Raw genomic sequence first — 20,526 nt, forward strand, 5'->3', positions numbered from 1 at the left:
ATTCCTACCCCTATTAGGGAAGAAAAGAAGCCTATGTCCATTTGTCCTCAACCTTCACAAGTATCGACTAAAACTAAAAGAAATCAATGTGCAAGACATGTAGATGAAGGCATCATGCCAAGGATCACAAGATACCAAATGTTGACTTGGCCCCATTTTTCCAACCTTCGCCTAACCGTAGGGAGGAAGTTCAACTCAAATCACCTATATTAAAAAATGCTTATGAAAAATGATGGTTCAACTTGTTTTCATGTTAGAGATCCTATTTTTATTAATTTAGATGATGATGGTGATAATTTCATTCATTCTCACAATGTTGATCTAATTATTTTAATGATATGCATATAATTTTTGAAAATAATCATGAGTTATCTTCACATTTTTCAAAATAATTAACCCTAGCTCCTAGTGATAAACAAATTGATTTATCATTAGACCATGATCCTTGTTTGGAACTTGTAGTAGATCCATCTACTATGAAAAAAATGGCTCCTCTTGCATCTTGTCCACCATCCCTAGATTATTTTAAGTAATTGATTTGGAGGCAAATGATTTGGTTGACTAGCTTCATTCATGTTGTAGATTCTCTTTTGTGTGTTTGCTTGTTCATATTGTTGTTCCCTGATGATGTGTTTTTGTGTTAGGTTAATTTTTTTTTGGATGACCCTTGTTACTCCATTTGTACAAGGTAATAAAGAGGCTAAATCTATTGTAAAATTATTCTATTTGTATCTCAATTATTCTATGCACTCCTGTTGTATACTTGGGGATGATGCAAAGCATTGCGATCTCTCTTTGGTCTCTTTCATGTTGACTCAAACAAAACATTTGTTTATTATCTCTTGTTCTCTTATTCTGTTATGTTTGTAGTTCTATTACAATTAGGGGATGAGGTCAATTAAATAAAAATATCCTTGATAAATATTATTTATCATAAGAGAATAGTCACCCTAGATTTAGTGGACCCCTTATGTTCTTTTTCCTATATGTTTTGTGATCACTATCTTTCGATTTGTCCTCTCTTAGGTGGCATCTCATTGTTATAACATGCTTGTATTTTGGATGCACTCTACCTTAAAGCAATTTATCCTGATAAGGCATATGCAATCACTTTAACATGGGGGCATACACTTTTCTCAATTTTACAATTTATGCACACACCATGACATGTTTTCGATACTCAAGTTACTTTGCACTGAGCCTTTTTGTTTGTAATTTTTTCTCATTCTTTTTCATGACCCATAGTAACTAAATCTTCTTGGGCTAGTGCATTCATTCTCTCTCTCTCTCTCTCTCTCCTCCTCTCTCTCTCTCTCTCTCTCTCTCTTCTCTCTCTCTCTCTCTCTCTCTCTCTCTCTCTCTCTCTCTCTCTCTCTCTTTCATGTATTATCTTTTATCTTTATATTAGAGTATTAGGATCCTAAAGTCCCTAGATGCTTGGTATATCTTGTCTTTTTGATATCTTGATGAACGTTTTTCAATTCAAATTTGTACTTTATCATGAGTATTCTTATTATCATGCTCCTACTAAATTGGGGGTAAATGTAGCATTGTAAATTTTGTCTACATACAATTTCATCCTTGCTTAGACCTCACCATGGTGCTTCAACTCTTGATTCATGATGCCAATTCTAATTCTGCTCACACCACCTGCAAACACATATTTCCACCATCTTCCCTGCCTTATCTCCAAGTTTGAGTCTTCATTGTGAGGAATAGAGTCTTGGGTTCCCTTGTCCAAGCTTAGGACTAGGGCACCCAACCCCCTCATCCTCACAATTCAGACCCATTTTTGGTCCTCATCATGGTCATCTCAGATGAGTGGGAAATTTGATCCCATGTCAACCTACTCTGAGAATTCAATTAATTTTTGGGTAGTCAAGTATAAAAGAAGGTCTAACCCTCCCCTTTTAAAACAAAATCTAATAACTCTATGAACCTAATTAAAAGTTCAATTTGAGTGAGCAATAAATTTTTCATTCATCAAGCATTCAAGAAGTAAAGTTAAGTTCAAGCATTCAAGATGGCATTAATGATCAAATTTTTATGAATACATTTTGCAAGACATCCTAAAACCCTTGCTTGCGTGAGGATCCAAACAAAACTTCATGAAGATATATATTTCAATTACAAGCATTTGTTTTAGATCTGACTTTTCACTTAATAGGAAAGCATCTTGCAAAAATTCTCATTTCAATTACTATTTCAATTTCAAGGTTAATTCCTAAACTAGGATTTGAGCAAAGGAAAACCCTATACAAAACATTTTACCTCTCTTTTCAGGGGTAGTAAATTATCTAAGTAGTTGTACTTAGGGATTCCAATAGAGTTGCTAATTATGAACAGGTTCAACTTTCAACAAAGCAAAAGTTGGAGCACGAGGGTGAATCTATACTATCCGGTCCCAAAAAATCAGGTCAAACTTTTTGGGAACAGGCTCTAAACATCTTATTTTTTCCAAATCTCAATTTCTGGCTCCATGGGATATCTATAGTAGTATGCTTTTGTTAGTTTACTTTAATTATTCATTATTTTACCCTAAATTAAAATAATACAATTCCAATTACATTCAACTTAAAAAATAGAGGAATAAGCACTACAATCAATATTTAACCCTCTTCCTAATAGAATTGAGGTTGGATCTATTGTATTTATCCCTGTGAGATTTTGCCAAGATCAAGAGCTCAATGAAATGTACAAAATAGAGACACAATATAGGACAATAATAAACTGTATTCTCATCAATAGAAAATGATCAGTAATAATGATTCAATAGTTACATACAATGTAGATGAGCTTGCTTATATAGGCAAGGCTATATGGATGTATGAGCACACAAATATGACATGTGGCACAATAAGAAACAAGGATAGGTATGAAATAGCTGTGGGTAGGTAGGAGAAATAATATAATAGTCCACATGAAGTGGATCACCCACTAAATGTGGAGTGTAACAACAAGAGTGGAGTGTAACAACAACATCAACACCATAAAAGGTGGAATTTCTCCTATACACACTATCCCAATGTGGCACAAACACCCAAGTGTCTCATACCCAAACTACTATGAAATGCATTTCCTAAGTAAACTTAAGTAAAGTGTAATAATATCCAAGATGAATAATTATTTACACCAACACCCCCCTTAAGTGCAACTTAGGGGAATGCACTTAAGTTTACAATGCAACTAAGCAATGCAAGATGGGTCCCAGCTATGAGGCCATGTTAGGTACCCATGTACAAATGCAAATGCATGCAAACCAATGCAATGAAATCTCTCACAAAGTGGGGAAAGAGAAAAAAACCAAATGGGAAAAAACCCTCCCCCAAAAGAGAGATGAAAACTATACAAGAGAACTCTCATAGAAGAATGTGAGGAACAAAACCCCATGTGATGAAAAAGTCCCCCCCATATGAGAGAAGAAGAGAAGCTAGGAAGCCCCCCCTCAATGTGGAATCTGCACCAATGATAGAAGCTCGATGTATGAAGAAACTGCTCCACGAACGTCGAACAACATTCCTCCCCTTAGGAAGAAATAAAACCAAAGGTGTATCCATCAAGTCTCCCCAATCATGAAGGGAAGATGTATGAAGAAAACTCATGATGAAAGGAATCTCTGAAAACTGCTCAAGTGTCCCCATGTCAATGCTGAAAGATACCCCCTCCAAAGGTGGTAAACTGTGCCACACTGCTGAAAAAGGCACTCCAAGATCTAGTGGAGATGGATGTAGAACATGTCCCAAAGATTCACATGTCTCCTCAAAACATAAAGAGACCTCCTCCAACTGCTGTACATAAGTATCCACAATCATGTCAACCTTGAAAGAATGATCATGTAGAGAATGAACAAGAGGGTCAGAGTGTGCCCTCGCAACAATCGAAGAAGGATCATCTTCATCAAAGAGAAGATGAACGTCATCAATGATGTCTCCCAAATCTGCAATGTAGGATTCCACAAACAAACCTGCAATGTCTATCAAGTAATTTTCCCATGAATCTGAAGTTGGAAGACAATGAATATCCTACTGCACTGAATCACATGAAGGAAAAAATGTCGCACTATCCACATCATCAGGTGCAATAGGTGATGTGATATGAATATGAGGAGATGAAATACAAGACTCAAGAACGGGGTCACATGTGAGAATCCCCATGTTCAAGTGCCCAAAGTTCTCCTCAAAATCTGAATCATCACAATAAGTGTGATCAACATGTGTAGAATCATCAAATTTGAAATCATCATCATCAACAAAATCTGAAAAGGAGTATAACCGAGATGCATGATCAACCACCCCAGTCGCAATGATAGCTCTAGTCTCCAAGTCTCTAATGAAAACTGAGTCAGGTGTGAACTCCACAACTCTTTTAGTTGCACCATGTGTGATTTGATAGATAGAAAGGAGATTATTTGTCAAGTGGGGTACACACAACACATCATTGAAGGAGTTATCCCCAATGTCAATAGATCCTTTCCCAATCACATCCATGTATGTATGATTGCCCATCAAAATCTGTGGCATGGTGCAAGGCTCAAATGTAGAGAACATAGATTGCGAAGATGCCATATGATGAGAAGCCCCTGAATCTAGAAGCCATCTCTCTGAATCATGACTAATAGTAGCACATAGAGCTTTTCCTTTTCTTGTTCCAAAAGAGTGAGTCTTCCCACTTGTAGAAGCCATGAATGCTTGCCCTTTTCCTTTTGAATGTGAGGAAGTGGAAGTTGATGAATCATCCTTCTTGTAGACTTTAGGCAAATCAATGTTATGCTTTTTGATGATATGTGTGAGCTCATCAATCTTCTTAGAATGGCAACGATGCTCCTCATGACCAATCTTTTTACAATAAGCACAAGTAGGTCTCTCCCTCTTTGGTGAATTATCTTTCTTGGAAGAGGATGAATCTCCTTGTTGTGGAGAAGATGGTGCTTTGTCCTTAGGCTTTGACTGCCATTTCTTCTTGTTTGAGTTGTCCTTTCCCTGATTTCCTTTTTTCCCTTGATTTGCCACTAATGCTTGAGACTTAGAAGCCTTAAGAATGCCCATGCTTATCAACGTAGTTTGTTCCATCATCAACATTTCATTGAAAGCATCAAATGTAGGCATTTTGTAGCTTGAACCCATTGTCATCTTATGGGTTTGGAAACTAAAAACAAATGCTGCATATTCTTGTGGAAGCTTGCCTATCAAGTTGAATATCAATTGAGTATCCTTCTTATCAATGCCACAATCTTTGAGTTGTGCCCTCAACTCATTTACCTTAGTGACATAATCTTGTATAGTATCAAAGTTCTTGGGATCTAACATGGTGAGATCACTATCAATTTGATATCCCCTAATCTCATCAATTTGACCATACAAGTCTTGAAACTTTTGCCAAGCATCCTTGATTAGAGTACATTTCTCAATATGAAAAATGAGATCCTTTGATACATACTTTCTTAAGGTACCAATTGCCATGATATTTTTAGTGAGCCAAACCAAGTGACCAACTGGATCAACCTTAGGATCAGTGGGAGCAAAAATAGTTCCATCAATGTAATGAGCGAGTCCTTTTTCCATAAGTTTACTCCATGCATCAATTTTCCAAGTAGCATAATTATGTGGAGTTAAGAGAGGAAACTTAGAAGAACCCATAGCAGCAAAAAGGAAGGAACACAAGAGCACAAAAGCACAAGAAACACCCCCCCCCCCCAAATTCAATCAATCAAAGTACCCCCCCCCAAAGTGATGATTTTGGCACTTTATACTTAGTGCGATTACAATGAGCCACTTGCAAAAAAAGGTAAAGTGGACTTATGATGCAAATTTTACAACTTCTCAAATGAGATACAAGAGACTTCAATCAATAGTGCAATGAATCTAACTGAGATTCAAGCAAATATACAAGTACCAAGAGAGCCACAAATGGCCAAAATCTGAAAGTAAAATTTATACTTACAATGGCATCAATCTAATAGCATCATGTGAAAGTAGATGAAAAAATGCGTACTTTAAAAAAAAAACGGCACCTAAAAAGGAGGTCGTATGACCCCAAACGAAGCCTCTAAAGTTGCAAAAACTGGGATTACTCAGGTACAGTCACCAAAAACTGCATTTTTTGAAAAATACGTGCATCAAAATCAAAAAATTTCTTCACCACTGCAGAGAGCATGAAATTCTAGCCCATTTCAAAAAAAATTGCACCCAAAAAGGAGCAAAAATGAGCAAGTTATGGCCATTTGAAGTTGAACTGCAAAATCAAAAAGCTCAATGAGAGGGGGGTCCAAAAATTTTCAAACTCTGCTGATGTGGCGCTGACGTCAACAAGTCACTGTGTTAAATTTGACGATTGTATGACCATCGCAAAAACTTCGCTTCTCTACTGACTGGACGTCTGTACTGTACGGATGGGCTGATATGGCGGATGACTGTGCAAGCCGTACGGATGATGTGGCATGGTGACTATGTGTACAGAAGTCTGTGTGGCACTATGTACAGATTGCTAACTATATGTATGGTTTAATCTGCAGGCCAGTGGCCGCCTGCCACGTGGCGGACGTGGGATTCGTCGGGGTCCTGCTGGCGGGGCCGGCTGTCCACATGGCAGAGGAGGTGGGCCTGCCGGAGGCGGCGTTGGCATCGGGAGGCACTGCCTGGAGGCGGCGGGAGGCACCGGGAGGAGCTGGGAGGACGCAGCAGCGGCGGCAGACGAGCGAGTGGAGGAACCTACGGGACCGGTGCTGCAGCGGGCGTCAGAGAGTGGCGACGTGTGTCGAGAGGAGCCGGCGTGGGTGGCGATAGATTCTAGCAGCGGCAGTGGTGACATGCGGCGAGGATGGGAAGCGCTACAGTGGGCACGATTCTCAGTGGTCTGCGATGGGTACGATGCAAGTACGACCTATAATCAAATACTCTACGGTACGGGGGTCGGGGGGGGGGGGGTGGGTTTGCAAACCCCCCAAAAAAAACTTTTTGATATTTTTTTTTATTCTTTTCAATTTTTTTCGAATTTTTTTTTTTGATTTTGATTTTTAAAAAAATTTCAGAAAGTAAAAAAAAAAAAAAATTCGAAAAATATATAAAAAAATTTGAAAATCTGTACGATTATAGCAAAATTGGTGAAAAATTTTTTCTCACCAAAATAGGCCGACTTTATAACCAAAATTCATGGAAACAGCCTTCTGGACGCAATGGCGAGGTCAGATTTAGTCTAGGACACCTCCAAAAGATGCTACTCCTCAGATCTACCTCTTAACATCGCAATAATGCCTCTTCAAGATGAATCAATGAAGCCCCAATGGCTCTGATACCATGTGAGATTTTGCCAAGATCAAGAGCTCAATGAAATGTACAAAATAGAGATACAATATAGGACAAGAATAAACTGTATTCTCATCAATAGAAAATGATCAATAATAATGATTCAATAGTTACATACAATGTAGATGAGCTTGCTTATATAGGCAAGGCTATATGGATGTATGAGCACACAAATATGACATGTGGCTTAATAAGAAACAAGGGTAGGTAGGAAATAGGTGTGGGTAGGTAGGAGAAATAATATAATAGTCCACATGAGGTGGATCACCCACTGAATGTGGAGTGTAACAACAAGAGTGGAGTGTAACAACAAGATCAACACCATAAAAGGTGGAATTTCTCCTACACACACTATCCCAATGTGGCACAAAAACCCAAGTGTCTCATACCCAAACTACTATGAAATACATTTCCTAAGTAAACTTAAGTAAAGTGTAATAATATCCAAGATGAATAATTATTTACACTAACAATCCCCCTTTTAATTTTTTGGAGGTAAAAAATAAGTGGTTTCCTAGTTTACAAAACATAACTTGTGAAACCCTAATTATAATTCTCTCTTACATTACACTTACATACTGGACCCTTGAGGAATGGGAAAGATTCTCAATCCAAGATGTGGTTCATTCATTACCTATAGGGTAGGAGGATTTATTATAACATACACAAATAACAGAGGATAAGAGAGAAACAACATATCCTCATAGGGCCAGATAGGCTCAGGTGGTTACACCAAAAGTAGTCATGTAGAAATTTTCAATGTTTGGACAAGGGTTGGAGCCTACTATAATATGAAATATGGACTTGTCCTTCAAATGAAAATTTTTAAACACTTGACTATAGAAGGAACTTCTTTCATCGATTTGAGTCGAGCATGAACCAACTTTAGATGAAACTGGTCTATGTTAGGAGCTATGGTAAGGGGTACATCAAAGCTTTTGGATCTAACTTGGACATGAAAAGTTATGACACACCAATTTAAGGCATGTGAAAGAATCTTACATCTTATCCAAGACTTTATATTTTTCATAAATATGTTGGTATAATTCATATATATAATTTAGATCTTTTGTTACAACATTCACCATGCATACAAGGCCAATAAGCACCTAATATGTGGGTGTGTCATTAGTTTTATAAGCAGTATAAAATGATCAATTAGGTGCATCCATTGAGGCATGACTTTGGGTAAAATTAACATGCTACTTTTGGGTTTAGTTTTAGGTTTCTCTTAGATAGGGAAAGAATCCATCTCATTATCTAGACTCTCAAATTAATTGGTTTGGGAATCAAGATCCAAATTCTAGGCTCTCAAATTAATTGGTTTGGGAATCAATACAAAGTATCTCAATTTGTCAACTCCAAATTCTAGTGCTCTCAAATTAATTGGTTTGGGAATCAATTTGAAATTTCTTCATTTCTTTTATCGTTGAACATTTATATCCTTCTTTAAATATGTTTTTTCCACTAGACTTTGAAATATAAAAGGGAGTTATATTTATATGTAACTTACACCTTTTTGAAACAACTTTTTAGGATGAATTGACAAATAGAATTTGATCATGCAAATTGCAAGATTGACTTTCATTTATCAAAAGTGGAGCCAATTTTGCTAGGAAAAGGGGTGTGGGTTGTTGCAGACATAGAAAAATATGCTGGCAAAACATCTCGAAATAAGGGAAATAACCTAGTTTAACAAAGTTGTAAAAAAAATAGGCATTTACATCCATAATTAGACACACGCACGAAAATGGGTGCTAAACCTAGTGTGAAATTGTTAAGGTCAATAATATATTGCACTATGATAATCTATAATAGACAATCAGAAACAAAATAAATTGTTTCAAAGCATAGATTCTAGCAACATATAATTCACTAAATTCATTCAAATTATAGAAGATTATCCTTCTTGCATTTAACATTTTACAATCTTACTAATAAACAATTTCAATGTAAATGACCTTTGATTCATAAGAACCTTTCTTGTTTTTTCTCTTCACAAGTAACACCATATTATTGATATGTACATGATTAATACCTTCATATAAAAGATGAAAGCCAATGTCTAATTTACCATTAAACCGTCTAACTTAATATGCTCCTTCATATAATCAAATCATGTATGACTGAGTTCTCATTATTTGGAAAGGAATCACCATTCTTATGCTAAGGAGAAGAAAGAATTAATAACACAACAATGAAATCATCTACAGAGTAGTCATCAATATTTTTATTTCCTTATTTTCTGAAAAAGACTACTTACCTTGTAATACTTATGAGCTACTTATAATATAGGCTTTGTGATTATTTTTTGAGCGAAAGGTTATCCTGCAACTTGAAGAAAGAATATTTTCGTGGAGTTATTCGAGAAGAAGCAATTTATTATTTGGGCCAGAATGGATGGTGTTGATGTTGATATATGATTTCTGTGGATGCCATTCATTTTTAGTTTCTGGTTGTGCAACAATGTGATTTTTAATACAACCATATTATATCTGAGCTGGTTGCTGGCATTAATTTTAATATATTCAAAACGACGGTGATGAGTTGTATAAATTCCTTGGCCAATAACTAATCTTAGGTGGATGTAATCCATGATGAAAAATTAAAATCCCAGCTGAGAAGTTTGAAAAATATTAGACTTTGAATGACAGTCCCAACTAATTGTTTTTGTGCTCAATAAAGATAGTTATGGAGATCAATGAATTATGCTTATGCTAATTTATGATAGAAATTTTAAATCTGAGCTAAATGGAAATGAGTTAATACCAAAGTTATGGATGAGGTCTTTTGATTGTAGTTTATATAATTTTTATTAATAAAAAATAATGAATTTTATTTAAACATAATAATTAGATGGTAAACTTAAAAGATTGTAAATCAAAATTTAGAATATCTAACATATAAATAGTAATTAAACATATTTCAGTAAAAATAAGATTGAAAAATATTAAATAGTAAATAAATTAAAAAAATGTATAAGAATTATATGTCTTTTTCTCTAACTATTGTACATTGTCTTTTTATTTTTCTTTACATCTAATTTTAAATGTTGTTGTAATACTTAATTTACTTTTTTCTTTTTTTATAACTTAGTCATTGTTGTAATACTTAATTTAACTTTTTCTTTTTTTATAACTTAGCCTTAATCCTCTTTCACCCATCACTGTAATAAGCTTTAATATAACCACTGACAAGATCAATTTGAATTCTTTAAGATCATTTCACTTTCAACTAGAGTAGACGAGTAGATTTATATGTGGACCATTTCACACTTTAGCCTTATCCTTATCTCAAATACCAATTTTCTTATACCAAGGCCAACCCTTTCAAAATTCAACCATTACCTCTCAATTGCTTTCTAAAATGTTTTATGGCATCACTAAGGTAATACCCCTATCACTAACTTGCAACCATTCAACCTAATATGACCAAACTCATGGTCACTCTATATATTCTTGATACCACTTTCAAATCCACTAAAAGTGGTCCTTGTCTCAATAAACTAAGAAATATGCATGTTAGTCTCCTCTCTACCTTAGCCAACCCTCTTCTTAACCTTAGCTCCATAATATTCAAAATGATGGTAATCAAGATATTGAATTTCTTATTGTTGAGGTAAAAATATCAATGAAAATGCATTCACTATTGAGTAGGCAATAGGTGATGAAAATGATGTGCTCAATAGAGATTGAGATAGTCAAGACGATAGCGACCACCCTCGATCTACAAGTTTCTAAGATCTTCATGCTTACTTTCTTCATTTACCATTTTTATAAAATTATGACATTGTGATAAGTTATTTCCTTTTGGCGAACCAATTTTATTTTGTTTAATTATAGCCAACAATAATGGGAATTTCACATCATTATATTCGAAAAGTCTTATTAGAAATCTGGGATTATAGACACTTTACAGAATCTCCATGTTCAGGGGTTTATTGCACATTCAGGCGGAGCACTGGAAAACCTTCCTGATTTATCCTTGCAGTAGTCATATAACATATAATTTCTTTCCACCCATTTAAGACTGTTCAGTTGGTTTTGACTTAGGCCCTGAAATTCCGGTTGCTCCCACCAGTGCCCACTGCACGACTGAGCAGATGCCATACACCCATCCACTTCAAAGGCCTGATAAGATGCAATGAAGGGAGCTTTACTCCAATCTATTTTCACTTTTCCTCCATCTGTGGCCCAGTCTTCCCCATTCCAAAGGGTGGAGATGATTTTCATGGGTTGATTCTTTAGATATGGCACCCCAACTCCTTCATTGTTCTTGAACACGCGGATGGGTATTGAATCCACACCAAATCTGCTCACAAATCATATTATAATATTACACACAAATGTTTTAAGTTGAGGAATCATTTATCCAAACATCGTGGATCAAAACTTAGAGAAACTGTAAACTTCTCTTAACATAAAATGAAATGGAAGAGAAATCAATAACCAACTATTGAATTATTATGATTAATAGGTGAAAAGATTTCGTACACTATTTGCTTTTGGTTCCAAAGAATTGAATAATTATGGAAGTCTGCAGATGGATCAAACCAGAGACGAATTCTTTGCTCTCTGTTTCCGACACCCCCTGCAAAAACGTTGGTTTGTAGAATGTAATCCTTTCCTTGCAGGTTTCCAAGGAATTCAAAGTCTACTTCGTCATGGGACGATGAGTCTGAGGACATCTGATGAAAAATAAATGTTCCAACATTTTAGCATGAGATAGTTATAGTAGAAGAAATTTATACAAACAATCATTAGTTTATATCTCAATTCTTATTATGCTCTCATCAAATGATCACCAGAAATATGTATAACCCCCATGCTGTGAGTTAAGGTTATCTACTTAAAAGCAATCAACTCCATTGTATGATAATTGCCTACAGAACATATTTACTAATAAGTTATTAAATGCAATGTAAACACGGTAATAATATCACTAAGTTTGCTGTAAATAAATATCGTGAATAGTGCTCTACAAGAAAGTTGAAGAACAAAAATATATTAGTTCAAATGAAGTTCACGTTCATGCCATCCTATATTGAGAGTAGTAGAAAGATAAACATAGGATCAAAGAAAAGTGAAAGCAATTTATATAGTGGTCTATACTTTTTTCCTACTTTTTCTATTTGGGCTCTCAAACAGTTATGTAAGGTTAGTAGCTTATACATAATATGCAGTTACTGTCCCTGCAGAATTTCCAGGGACCAGCTTAATTTTCATGTTAAAGCTCCCAAACAAGTATTGATTTTTCGAGGCGAAACCAGAACCTGAAACAAGCATTGAAAACCAATATTGTTATCTTTTATTCATAATAAAAAGTGCTTAATACAATATACAGTCTGTTTGGTTGACATATATACCTGAAACTCTGTCCATAAGGAGCTGTGCTGTCTGTCCATCATTTGACAATTTAACATGGTCACCTCCCCATGAGATAGCATAGTTTTCATTGAAGGTGGAACATTCTCCTTGTGACAAAAAGTATATAAACAAAAGAAGCAATGGACAGATATAACCTGCCTTTGCTCCTCTTTTTAAACTCAAAAACCAATTCTTCATTGCCTCCTGTTTCTAGGCACACGATAGTGAACAGATTATGAGTGAGTACCCAAATGCTTCTCTCCTCCATTTATAACCAATGTTTATGCATAGGTATCTATTTAACATAGGTTCAAATTATTGGTTAAGTTTTTTTAAACGAATAGTGACGACTTAAAGAGAACAATTATGAGAGCATATAGCATCTGTACAATGGGTCATATTCTTCTCCATGCTGGAATCTGCTCCACCTTGAGATTACCCACACGGCATGAATACTTAATATGTATTTAATATTTGTTCAAGTAGGTAAAGACATTCTTCTGGTCGTTGTTGGTCGTTTTCATAAGTATGAACTCTTGAAAAAACCAGTAATGAAGAATATAGCATCCAAAAGGTTTATTGGGACAGCAGACCCAATCGCCAGCTATGAAATATACAAGAACTTCCCAATATTTTTTTTAGCTTATATGAATTTTTTAATTATGTATAAAGGATTGCAAGTATCATTCCACTAGTTTGGTGGAGAACTCAAACCTAACCCCATGTTTTAAAAGCTCCAAACACTTGAGTAATAAAATTGAAATACAGGTTTGAAAAGAAAAAGAAGATTGCTATAGAGAATCTGAAAGTAGAAATAAGTAACGTCATTAAACAAGCAGAGACTGTTGTTGGAATATCAGAAGGACTCCCTTAAGGAATTGAGCAGTTATATTATTCTCAATCTTTCTCTATTCTTCAAAGCCGTGCTGAATTTGTTACAATCTAGAGCTTAAAGTTCTTGTCGGTTTACGCTATCGATTTTTGTTTGCGTGGAGAATTTTGTAACCACTTACAGAAGATACTTACATGATTTTGATTTTGTTTTTGTTTTGTCTAAATTATGTTTGCGTGAACAACTTACTATTAATTCGTTGGAGAAGACTAATATGAAGTCTTTTCCAAGGTCTGAAATCATAAACAGCATTTCCATGTTGCATTGGATGTGAACGATCTACGATTTTCGAAGAATGGCAATCACGGAAGCAAGAAACGATCGTTACGAGTCCTTTCAATTCAAAATAATTTGATACTACCTTTATTAGGTTGATACTACCTTTATTAGGTTTCCGAGGGCAATTAATTTAACAAATATGCAATTAATGAGCACTTCATATTTGTAAAAGCGTGAGCTAAAGCGGGGATGGAATTTCAACTTAATCATGCCTGTCACTGTAAACAATATTGGTGTGTGCGTGTGCGTGTGCGTGTGCGTGTGTGTGTCTTTTATTAGATTTCTGGAGGGCAATTAATTTAACAAATATGTAATTAATGAGCATTTCATATTTGTAAAAGCGTGAGCTAAAGCGGGGATGGAATATCAACTTAATCATGCCTATCACTGTAAACAATATTGTTGTGTGTGTGTGCGCACGTGCGTGCACGCTGTCATTGTTGTAAATTTTCATTTTAGGTTTATATTCATGTAAAAACAATATTGTAATATTGTTATTTTTTTTTTGTGTGTGTGGGTGTGGTCTATTGTCAATCCTTTCATCAAGGCTTGGAAGAATGGATACCAATCTTTTTCTTTAATGAATAAGCATTTCCATTAATAAAGTATAACAAACAAAGAAAGGGGTGGGAGGAAAAAGTTACTCCTTGAGAGTCACATGGGCCTAGCCCAGAAACAACAAAAAAATACAATGCCATAAACATAAAAAAAAAAAAATTAAGCAGCTAATGCAGTAGTAGCAGATGGAGGGAGAGGATCCAGATCATATTTTTTACCCCATACATCAATAGGGTCAAGAGGGGATTTGAAAGAGTCCACCCCTCCTTAGCAGCGTCATCATCATCATCCTTATCCTTCTAAGAGGGAGAAATTGCCAGGGCAAGTCGAGGAAATGCCTTGGCGGAGCTGGGCCAACTAGAACCATCGGGAGCTGAGGAGGTGCCACCACTCATAGGCCACCAAGAAGCAGAGCCACCCCAAGCCAAAGAATTAGAGCGGCAATGCGGAAAATCTCTCCTCCTGCCAGGGTGGAGACGAGGAGCCTAGGAACGAGGTACGTGAGAACTACCAGCCAAAGAGCTGTAGCCACACAGACAGTCACAAGCTAGAGAATAGTCACCGAAGGCAACAAGATCTGATGAAATTATGGCAACCATACATGGGGCACTACCCTAGTGATTAAGTAAAACATGTAAGTGGGCCACCTCCAAATCCACTTTATTAGCTTGCACCTGAATCTGTAACATCACATTTTTGCATATACAGGCTTTAACGTATAAGAAAACATGAATATCAAGATAGTTGTGAGAAAACAAAAGAGCATTTCTATTTTTTCATAAACTAAAGAAGATTTACATCCTAAAAGCATGCCAAATCTGGGTAAATTTGAAGGCAAGCCATTGGGAATCTCCCAACAGAACCATATGTGAAGACACTTGAGCGAAGGTCGAAAAGGCTAAAAAAAATCATGAATCCAAACCCACAGTTGTTGGGCTCTTCTACAGAACTAGAAGAGACGCATCAAAGTCTCATTCAACACACAAAAGGGATGACGGTCAAGCATCCCTAGATGCCTGAGACGAGAACCCATTAGCAAGCCTTGGAAAAAGAATACACCAAGAAAAATGAGCCACCTTAGGCTCAGTAATGGCAGACCAAAGAGTCTAAAATCTACAATGCCAAGTGTGATTCAAGGATTGCAAGTGCCATTTGAGATAAAATGTGGGAACCATAGGCAAGTGAGGCACAAGCTAGTGGTAACACATCTTGGGTTTGTAATTACAAAAATAAGTGCTAGGAAACTAACTCCAATATTTCCACTAAAGTCTCATAGAATGAATACCAATTTTGTGTAGCATATTCAAAGGCAGAGCGGAGAGCACCAGCTCAAACATTTGTCGATCTAGTCAGATGAGGTGAAATTGAGTATGTAAATCTTCTCAAGAGAGAAAACTCATAGTGGCATAAGAAAAAATGTCATGAGCAGTGCAGATGCCACATTTGTGAAAACGTAGAGCACATAGTCGATGGATATGGGCCAATGGGAGCCCTTGCACCTGAATGAGAGAAGACCAATAAATATTATGCTGGTTAAAAGAGAGGCCATCATGAAATCCCAAACCATCGCAACGAAGCTAGGGCTTCATAGCTTTCCAGGCACGCCAAATGCTTTTAGCAACAAAAGTGCCTTGAATGTGCATATCTTTCATTATAAGAAAGGTTTGGAAGCCAATCCCCTTCTAGGCTAGCCTATTAACTAGATGTCCTAAAGAAATGCAATTTTGAAGCAACTCCTTTAGAGCTTCATTTCCATAAATAGCCTGGAGAACCCATTTGGCACAGAGGGCTAAACCTTGTTTCTAAGTGGACAAGAGGCCAAGCCATCCAGAGTCAAGACATAGACAACAAAAATCCCAAGCACGTCTATGAAACCCATGATTATCTACATCATTGGCCCATTAAAATCTCTCAGGAACTTCTCTAGCTCACAATAAGAAGCTTTAGAAGGAACCCAACATAAAGAGTAGTAGACATGAGTAGCCGCAAAGATTTTAGAACTAATATGGAATTTACTAGCGAGACAAAGAGGCTTGGTAAACCAATAAGCAAGTTTCTTCTCAATTCTTGCAATCACCACATTCAAAAGAGCAACAACAAACCCTTGAAGGCAAAGGGAATGCCTAGAAAGTGAAAAATATCCCCATGTTGGATCCATTTTGAACTAAACTGGAGCATCCAAGGCAGAGTTGGAAGGAAAGGCTTACTATAATACTAGGCTTTGTGCCAATGAATAGTCGACCCAGAAGCTAAAACAAAATGTCTAGACAATGAAAAGCTTCCTTGACATTATCCTCCTCTTTGATGAGAGTGAGAAAGAATCATCAACAAAATTGTCGTTAAAAAGCTAAGAAGGTGACTTGGGCAGGGAAATCCCCTTGACACACTTGACAGAAATGGCTGACGCAGCCAAATATCCAAAATCCCTTGGCAACAAGCACGCATAAAGAAGGTGTAAGAGACCAACCTTAGCAAATGGATCTGAAAAGACCAAAAGCCAAAGATTAGCGACCATTAATGGTAATGCAAGCTTAAGCATCCCCAAAAAGAATTTATATAGACTGAATGAAATGGGGATCAAACCCTAAATCTTTAAGAATATCAAGAATAAAAGGCCATTCTATGCAACCATAAGCTTTAGCAAAATCAATTTTAAGGAAGAGGGCTTTCTGCAAAGAGCATCACGCCCATTCCATGCTTCCTAGACCACAATGACATTATTCAAAATAAACCTAGATTTAATAAAACCAATCTTCTCTAGGTGCACAATCTACAAAAGAAGATGTCTAATTTTAAGTGTCAAGGCTTTTACAATTATCTTATAGGAAATATTCAACAAGGTAATTGGCTGCCAATTACAAATGTCCTCAGGATCACCAGATTTAGGAATGAACTTGATATTTCCTTTGTTAATAATTGGCCCCAAAGAATGGCAATGAAAGGCCTCCAAGTAGACCTTATGCCGATTTGGGCCAACACATGGCCATAAGGCCTTGTAAAACTTGTAGAGGAAGCCATCACAATCAAAATATTTATCATCTGCCATAAACAATAACCTCCTTAAGATCATGAAGAGTGAGAATTTGATCACAAAACACTCTTTGAGCATCAGAGAGCTAAGAGGGAACCACTGCCAAGCACTTTTGCAAAGCAGTATTGCGATCAGCAGAATTTTCTCACACATTGAACACCATTTCATAATGTCTAACAAAGGCTTGAAGAATATTCGACAGCTTAAAAAGAACTGATTGACCTTCTTTAATTCTTTTGATCCCTAAAGAGGAATGGCATGCTCTGAGAGACAGAAAGAATGATCACCAACCTTAAGCCATTGTAATCTGACCTTGATCTGAGCTCCTCTAGTAGCATGAGAATCAACTATTTGCATCTAGTACCAAACTTGATGTTCTAGCCTGAAGGGGTTAGCCATCAAAGCTTTAGTAGAAGACTTCAACTCCTAGATTTTGGCCTCATAGGACCATCTGCGGTACATGGCTAACTATCTTCCATAGATGCAGAGGAAACAGGTGATGCGCTAGATAGAATCATTCTACCATGTAATCCAATTAGTGAGCTAAGTAGGATGACTCTCAAGATTCCAGACCTGCTAGATTTGGGCCAATGTGGGAGGATGACTTGGTATTGAAGTATTGAGAAAAATTACGTTTTTTGAGTGTGCCTACAACCTGGTAGTCATTCAATGCTAAATTTGATGGGAAAGTGATCTAACAAGGTGACTTCAACAAGAGGCTAAACCAAGAGAGATTGGTGTTCCCCAAAAGGAAAAAAGGATTGCACCGAGATCATGGCACAATCAAGATGTTTAAAGACTCTATCATGACCAGCTCTATAATTACACCAAGTGTGCTATACTCCCTAAAAAGGGCGGCAAGAGATATTGGGATCAAAAAGCCCCAGTTTATTACGCATTTGAAACCAGGCTTCTTGTTCACCAACTGTTCATTGAAAAGTCAAAATGTCATCTTTATCAAAAGCCACTTCAATCATATTAAAGTCGTTACACATCACCTAAGTGGTAGGTGGCAAGGTATCTGCAATCCACTTCCACAAGAAAGATCACTCCACAACGTCATTGGAAGCATAAATATAAATGATTTGAAAAGAATTATTATTGACTGACATAAGGACCCACACTGCCTGTTGAGTGGGATTTGACCCATGATTGACAATAGTAAAGTGCCAACATGACGAGAGAAGAGTGACAACACCTCCTCTGCCAACTTCATGTTCTAAAGCAAAAACCAAGCTATCTGACCAGATCACACGACATGCAACAACCAACAAAAAAGCAGTAACTTTAAATTCTTGAAGGCAAAGAACATCAATTCTAGGATGGGCTTGTCTAATATTCTATATGGAATATTTTCTAGTGAGGTTAGTAAGGCCCCAAACATTCCATTAGAGGAAGTTCATTATTCAAAATATTGCATGCCTTCTTTGTCCTCAAGAGAAGAGAAACTATTTTGTGAAAAATCTGAATCAGGTTGAAAACTAGGGAAACAATCCCTTGGAAGAAGCCTGCACTTATCACGACCATCACTTCCGCCACCCTCCCTCCCATAAGGTTTATGAGAGAGGTGCAGCCAATATGTATTTGACCTGTAATAGTTGAAGAGTTGCATGATGAGTACACACCCATGTATAGCAAGAACTACTCTCAACAGAACGTTTCCCCTTGTTAGTAGGGTTTGAAACCTCTGGTTGCACATTAGCTTGTGTTGTATTAGGAGTTGTCTTCATAGAGGTCATGGGCTGGGAAGAGGGCGGGGCCTCAACCAAAGAATCATGCTTAAGATTATTCTTTTTACCCACATTGGTCCAACAATCTTCTAACTTGGGTTCTGAAGAATGGGAAGAATTGACATCTTTAGAAGGCAACTTAGTTTGAGGAGCAGCAAGATGCAAATCCTTAATCTTGTGATTAGGACTATCACTGATAACATGTGTTAGGAAAATTTAAATATAGCACATGCTGAGAGAACCTATGACTGCCAACCTGAATGTCAATTGTTTCCTCCATATCCTAGGATAAATCCACTTCAATGCAAACCCTCTTTTGAGGGTTAGAATGAAAAAAATGGTCTGGCTCCATGAAAACAATCTTTCCAAGAGATTGGGCAATCATTTGCAAGAACGACCAACAAGGAAGAGGGAGACAAGGAAATTCAACCCAGATAGGGACCTCGAGATTTTTTTCATCGGAGACTATAAAGTCCCAAGACCACAATTGAAAAACCAACAAGGACAACCGCACTAACTAGGGACCATGCTTGAGGACACCCTCAACATGAGCAGGGCTTGAAAAACGGAATGGAAAAAAACCTTTGGTGACAGTTTGGATGCCATCAAGTTGGACCCAATGAGGAGCCCAAGCTTTGGTAACCTAATCATGAAGAATGCTCTTAGGTGTAACCCTCCCCACAAAATACCCAATTAAAGTATACTTTTCAAGCTAGTTTCATTTATTATCAAAATCTTGCAATGGTAAAATAACATCAGGGGTACTAGAAACAGTATGTCCTGAAACACTTTCAAAACAAACTTGCGAGGGTGCTTAGACAAGGGAGCCATGGTCTCTAGAATTCAAAACACTAGCACCAACATCAACTGTTGAATTGGGAATGGCCAAATCCATAATAAAAGGATAAAAAATTCTGCAATAAATATGGTATGACAACCAAAGACACACAATGCATACAATAAGTACATAGAAAGCAAGAAAATCCTAGCAGAGCCCAAAACCATCTCGCCAAATCTTATCAATCATATCCATTGCAAGAGGTGACTTTATGGCGTCACATGTCTCTAAGTCTAGCCAAGGAACCTAATATTAGATATGCAAATCATCCTAAGAGAAAATTCTCATGGTAGCTCTCATGAACAAATCTTGAGGGATTCCAATGTATAGCTTGTGAAACCATCTGGCTTTAGCCCAAGGTAGCCTTACCATAGGAAGCCCTTGATATTGAATGAGTTAATACTACAAAATGTTTTGTTGTTGAAGGAGAGCCTCTCCTTGAAGCCAAACCCAACCAGAAAAGGCTAAGGCTTGATATCTTATCAAGCATGCCAGATGTTTTTGGCACCAATGGTGCCTCGATATGCATAA

General features: G+C 36.8%; 1 protein-coding gene across 1 annotated transcript; it reads right to left on the reverse strand.

Moving 5' to 3' along the window:
- Positions 1-11,109: 11,109 nt before the first annotated feature.
- On the reverse strand, positions 11,110-12,886 carry LOC131074018 (probable xyloglucan endotransglucosylase/hydrolase protein 5). Its single transcript, XM_058010570.2, has 4 exons — positions 12,667-12,886; positions 12,473-12,573; positions 11,795-11,988; positions 11,110-11,612 (listed from the first exon to the last, which is right to left on the reverse strand). The coding sequence occupies exons 1-4, from the start codon at positions 12,863-12,865 to the stop codon at positions 11,231-11,233; spliced, it is 876 nt and encodes a 291-aa protein (XP_057866553.2). The 5' UTR covers positions 12,866-12,886; the 3' UTR covers positions 11,110-11,230.
- Positions 12,887-20,526: the final 7,640 nt, after the last annotated feature.

The sequence above is a fragment of the Cryptomeria japonica genome, chromosome 4 (genome assembly GCF_030272615.1).
Source record: "Cryptomeria japonica chromosome 4, Sugi_1.0, whole genome shotgun sequence".
Taxonomy (NCBI): Eukaryota; Viridiplantae; Streptophyta; class Pinopsida; order Cupressales; family Cupressaceae; genus Cryptomeria; species Cryptomeria japonica.

Excerpts from the sequence above, each read along its gene's own strand:
- LOC131074018 (XM_058010570.2), bottom strand. The coding sequence starts at position 12,865 with ATGAAGAATTGGTTTTTGAGTTTAAAAAGAGGAGCAAAGGCAGGTTAT. Across the intron at positions 11,989-12,472 it reads GGACAGTAACTGCATATTAT|ATGTCCTCAGACTCATCGTC; the intron begins GTATAAGCTACT and ends ATTTTTCATCAG. Across the intron at positions 11,613-11,794 it reads TGGAACCAAAAGCAAATAGT|ATTTGGTGTGGATTCAATAC; the intron begins GTACGAAATCTT and ends ATTTGTGAGCAG.